This window comes from Rousettus aegyptiacus, unplaced genomic scaffold (genome assembly GCF_014176215.1).
Source record: "Rousettus aegyptiacus isolate mRouAeg1 unplaced genomic scaffold, mRouAeg1.p scaffold_m13_p_2, whole genome shotgun sequence".
Taxonomy (NCBI): Eukaryota; Metazoa; Chordata; class Mammalia; order Chiroptera; family Pteropodidae; genus Rousettus; species Rousettus aegyptiacus.
The window spans coordinates 154,617,292-154,623,291 of record NW_023416295.1 but is presented as its reverse complement, the minus strand read 5'-3'; the positions used below and the strand labels follow the sequence as shown (position 1 = coordinate 154,623,291).

Here is a 6,000-nt window from a genome sequence, read left to right as displayed (position 1 = left end):
GACTTCTTACTTCTTACCCCGCCCACTCACAGTAGCCCCAGGTCTATTAACAGGCGCATGGCTGCAGTCCCATAGAAACTACTATATTCTTGCAGAAGAATGTATTAAGCAATTTCGTGGTATCTCCATGTTGTGAATGAACATATTTTTGTTTGGGAATGAGGGACCTAAGTTTTGAGATACTGTGTTTTTGTGAGAACAGTTTGCTTTTTTTTTTTTTTTTTTTTTTGGTCAAAATAAAATACATATTGTTACATAGAAAATAACCAAGAAATAACTTCCTTTGCTCAAATGGTAACGTGTGCTTTGTTTATAAGTGAAATCTTTTGAAACTTGTGAACTTTTCTGAATGAGATAAGTGACAGTGTTTTGGGTATACTGACAAGATGTGTAGTATTTCCTAATAATCCTTATATTTTTGTGGTGTTGGTTGTCACTTATCCACTTTCATTTCTGATTTTATTTATTTGGGCCCTTTCTCTTTTTTTCTTAATGAGTCTGACTAAACGTTTATCAATTTTGTTTATCTTTTCAAAGAACCAGCTGTTGGTTTCATTGATCTTTTCTATTATTTCTCTCTCTCTTTCTTTCTACTTTTTCTTGATTGCTATTATTTTTCAACCGGTACTATGTTTGTAATTTAGTCAGTTTGGATATAGCCAGCAACAAAGCGGGGGGGGGGGGGGGGGGGGGCGGGGGGTTGACTCAGGATTTCAGAACAAAAAACCATTGGGAGTGAAACACACCAACATGTCAATGTATACCAAGTTACTGGTACAGGATCAGTATATATAGAGGCTGAGAACATCAATTAATACTTCTTTAGAAAAGAGGAAGAAATAATGTTTGACATATTTCCTGCCTTGGTCAGATGTGGCAAGGGATCAGGTTTGGGTCAGTAACTGAAAATAGGGAAATATGATAAAACTGATAAGGGAGAAATTTAAAGTAGTTAAAATTTCTGAAATTGAAGAGCAAATAACACTTAAAAATTATTCTGATTCTTATGATTTTGATAACTAAAAGAGATAGTAGGTATTATGGTATTCAATTAGCATATTTTTGTAAGGTAATATTTTTGTTATTTTATTCTCTGACTGTAAAACGACAGCTCTGCAGAGAGGGCTTTCATGAGTAATGTATTTAAAATAAGCCTCCTCTCCTTCCTCTGTCACCTTGCCTTTTACTCTGCTTTATTTCTACCCATAGCACTATCATTACTTTAAATTATGTTACTTATCCATAAATAAATATGTAAAGTATTAATATATAAGTACATATTTATAAATATATAAAATATAGAATGTAAGCTATATGAAGGAAAAATATTTATATTATTTGCTCTAAAATAATATATAGCACATAGTAAGTATGTATTCAAGTAATTTATTGACTGAAAGAATGAGTGAATAAATAGGTGAATGTTTCTGAACCCAAGAGGACACATATTTATTTTTGTTTCCAAGGTTAAACAGGCAAAATCCACCTAGGAAACAAAATGCATCTCATTTATATCTAGAGACAAAATATGTTATGATTGAATGAGGATGGGATGAAATTCTGTATCTGTGAGAAGAAAGCTGAGTCATTGAAGATTTAGGATCTAAACTAGTACTCAGAGTTTCAGAGAAAAAATTAGAATGCTAAATTACTTTTCCTCAAGTAATTCTCTGCTAATAAAATACATTTATGAGGATGGGGGAAGCTCCTGTTGCTCCAGAGCAAATTAAAGTCAGTGAAATTTTGAGCTTCATCGTGAATGTCTTTGGTCTCTTCCATTTCTTCAAAGTTTACATGTCGGGACACGGTATATCGGACTATACAGATATTCTCTTTGCCAAAACTATGTAAAATATTTCTTAACTTCTATATTTGTAGTGTTTTTATTTTACTCCATTTTTACCCAGACACTATGCATCATAATGTTTTTCTGTTAAGGAAAGAGAAACGAAACATCAGTTTGGCTTCTGATTTCATTATTTGAATAGCATAGAATTTCAATTTTTCCTTTCGTTTAGTATTTATCTCTGTTATCATTTCTCACTCTAGTCAATAACAATGTGACAAACATGCAAGTGCATAGATCTTCGTCTCTGTCTCAAGTACAAACAGTCAGATTACTGGCTCAAAGTAAATATAGGTTTTGAAACCTCACAGAAACATTAGATAGATTCATTCTTGTAAGGATAAGAATTTGAGCATTATGTAACTTTAGAAAAATAGGTTAAAAACTTTAGGATGATCTTTAATTTTAAATAAATAATTAAAATGAAGCCTAGAGAATTTCCCAGTTTACTTAATATTAGGGAAAGCACCAAAGCTCATATTACCTACATATTTCCTGACCATATCTCTGCCTCAACCGCCAAAGGCCAGTCAGAATACAGTTTCTCCCTCTATCATAAGAAAAAAATCACTATATTTGTACCTGATTGCAATGAGTTATGAATAGTCTTACTGAGTTTTACCAATTCTGTTTTTAAAATGTTTCAAACTCTGTAGTATAAAGTAATGTCTTTTTCCTTGTACCAATTTTCGTAACATTGTTTTTCCAAAATTTATTTCTTGCTTCCTTTTGTTTTTAATTCTGTGGGAGGTGGTTCTGTCAGCCTGTTGCATGTCCCAATCTTTCTTGACAGTCAATCAAGGTGCTCTAATAAATAACAATTACTTTTCACTGTTATGAATGAATTAATAATTTATTCATTTAAAGATACTGATTGAACATACATTATATGGTTGTCATTCTGCTAAATTGGCACAATACAGTGAATATACTCTCCACTGACTAATCCTTTGCTGAACTATAAGCCAGGCATTTGGCCTCTTTGAGTTTCTAAATCCTCAATCTTTAAAATAGATTAATATACATACATACCTACCTTCCTCCCAAAATTCAAGTTATTAAGATTCAGATCCTTAGCTGATGGATACACTCTAAGAATTGTCACTTTGTAAACATATCTCCTTTCTTTTCAGTGGCAACTTTGTGTGTGTATGTGTGTGCGGACATCTATTCGTGTAATTCATAGACGTTTCACACTTTTTCTTCTCTCTTATTACTATTTTTCCTTGATTTTGTACTGGTCCTTTAATATTCTATTTTTAACTTTTCAGAACTTTTTTTCAATCTAGAAAAATAGGAAATAAAAAGAAAGTAAAAAAGTTTTGGCGAGAGTTAACTTACCTGTGGTTTTTCCAGGAGTTAGTGGGTTAAGTATTAACATGCAATTATCACCCTGCTCTCACAGGCACATGCTGATTAGTAACTTTATATATGTGGAAATAAATATTCTGGTATTTTCACAGAGTGGTCTTAAGTCTGGAGATCCCTATGGTTTTTCTACAAATATATATATATATAAAAAAAAGGGATTGTTTATATTTAAAACCCACATTTTTCTCTTAAGATCCTTTCTTCAACTAGGTGTTTTACTAGAGGAATTAAGAAAAAAAAAAAAGAGATAAGCAGTATGCAGAAGTAAGAACAGTGCAGTTCTGAAATTCTCAGTGGAAACAGTTCTGTTTTTGACATTGTTTTTTTGCTTGGTTTTTACAAAGGTAGTTTATTCACTCAACTTAGTCCCTGCATGCCCAGATCACCCCGCAACAGCTTCTGTGAACTTCGGAGTGATCGCCCAGCACAAAGTGATTGAATTGTGCTTTATTTGTTTAGTAATGCCTGAGGAAGTGACTTATGCTACTCTCAAATTTCCAAATCCTTCTAAGACAAAGAATATCCAGGAGAGCTGCAGTCTCAAGAGAACAGGTAAGATCCTCTATGCAGGATGAGACAGACCAGAGAAGAGATTACTCAACTACGCTGGTAGGTTTTCCTTTCTCCCACTCTAGGCTGTTGGACTGCTCTAAGAATTGATTATAAAGCGCTTGTCTGTAGTGAAGTCACTATGCCAGAGCCGTTTTATTTATCTTATTTAGTTCGTAGGATCATAGTGTGAAAAAAAGACTGTGGTCTAAGCCTCTAGAAATCGAGATTTCTGGTGTCACTAAAACAGCATTTCTTATATATTTTTAAATATTTTAGGCCATTAGGGGAAGGAAAAAAAGTAATAGCATGAACATAACACTCTAGATTTTTATTTAATCACTAAAAGATATAAAATAGACATGTTATGAGAGTCATAGGACCATGGCATCCTGCTCAGTGATGATGTTCTAAACACGTATTTCTTTCTGAGAATTCAGGAAGACTGAAGGTTCCTTATGGCAACATAACATAATTTCAGCCCACATCACTGCAATCTGTTTTAAATATCAATCCAATCTCTGGAAAGTTAGAGATAACAATGAAGCAGTAGGAATATAATTTTTGAAAATGTAAAAAGCATATTTATTGAAATTTCTTTATTGCCATGGAATACATAGTTTCGTGTGCATCCCTGAGATTATTTTTGCTATTTATAATTTGTTATTTACATATTTGTATACTTTTTGTATGTTTCCTAACTTGTTTTTAAATCCTTTAGATCTTAATGTAAAATATCTTCTATGTATATATAAAATTTTTAATTTATGAATTTGCCTCAAAGTAGTTTGTATCCAAATGATGAAGAAAGATCACTCCTTATGAACTCCTTATCGAATTTTAGGTATTGGCTTAGTGGATAATCTTTTAGAGATGTTTCCCTAAATAAAGTCATCTTCTTTGTGATATTTGATGAAGGCACTGTATGTGCTTAGGAAGAGGTATTGCATTCTCACCATCCAATCACTATCATAAGAAACTGACTTAATGTGCTTATAAAGCTGGAGATGTAATTTATATTCAGTCATATATTTCCCCCAAATAATTAACAGTTGTTATCAAAATTCTTACAATAGAATTTTATTCCTTTATGTAGATCCAGGTAGGTTGTTTGGATCCCATTTTTGTAAAAGGTCACAAAGTGTTCATCTATTAAAAAAATCTATCATCAGAATCAAGCCAGAAACCCTAGGAATATCGGAATAATTAGAAAGTAAAAAGAAGATGAGAGCAAAAAAGGATTTTGTTAACACTTACACTGTTTCTCCTGGAAAGATAATCTTGAAGTGCCAGAATTGGAGCTGGATGGAGCAGCTGAAAATGGAACAGGGAGAGCTGAAAGCATAGTTCAGGTGGCAGAGAACAGAGCTGTGAGAGGTAAGACCTACTTGGATAAATAGAACCACTGGGTCAAGAAGAAAATTGAAAAGGATGTTGTGGGAGATGTTGAGTCATAAAAATTAGAGATTACTTTTGAAGATAAAAGAAAAATTTCGAGAAAAGAAATAAGGAGAATAAACATAGGTGATAAACTTATGTCCTTTAATTATGAGAAACCATCTTTTTTATTTTCTTCACCCACCCCCCAGAGTTTTCTTATCCCCTTCCGAATTTTTCTTATTTTTATAATATTAAACCTCATTGATTTATTCCTTCCCTTTTAAAAAATCATTTTATCCTTTTGTTATCTTTCATGGGTGATTTTCTTAAATTGTCTTTTAATTTTCCTGTCAAAAGTATGTTCTTGGTATCATTTTATTTTCAACAAATTGTTGTTTTCTAGTGGCTTCTTTTATATCATGCTCTTTTAGGTGCAGATGCAAAATCTTATCTTCTCTGTTGGTTTTGTATTTTCAAGTCGACATTTTTGAAGCGCAATTTAAATACAAAATGACACACCCACTTTAAATGTATAGTTCAGGGTACTTGGCAAATATATACCTATACACCACAAAAATTAAGATATACAATATTTCCATCACCTTCAAAAGATACCTCGTGTGCCTTCCAAATTATTTTCACCAGCGTCATCACCAATCTTAGCTACAGGTAATCGCTAATCTACTTTCTGTCATCCTAGACTATTCTGCCTGTTCTAAAATATTAGATAAATGAATTCAAATAACATATGCTTTTCATGACTGTCTTTTTGTATTAAGTGTAATGTTTTTGAGATCCATCCAGGTTGTGTGTATCAGTAGTTAATTTCTTTTCTGAATAGTAATCCATTGGAA

General features: G+C 32.4%; 1 protein-coding gene across 4 annotated transcripts in view; it reads left to right on the top strand.

Annotated features, from left to right (window-relative positions):
* The first annotated feature begins 1,318 nt into the window (after positions 1-1,318).
* LOC107502082 overlaps positions 1,319-6,000 on the top strand; it is a 22,123-nt gene continuing 17,441 nt past the window's right edge. For 3 of the 4 annotated variants that reach the window (XM_036237366.1, XM_016128908.2, XM_016128906.2), the window contains exons 1-2: positions 1,319-3,769; positions 5,042-5,143. In XM_036237366.1, coding sequence (XP_036093259.1) covers positions 3,679-3,769; positions 5,042-5,143 — 193 coding nt within the window. In that variant the 5' untranslated portion in view covers positions 1,319-3,678. The remainder of the gene's footprint in view (positions 3,770-5,041; positions 5,144-6,000) is intronic. The other variant, XM_036237365.1, reaches the window with a different exon arrangement.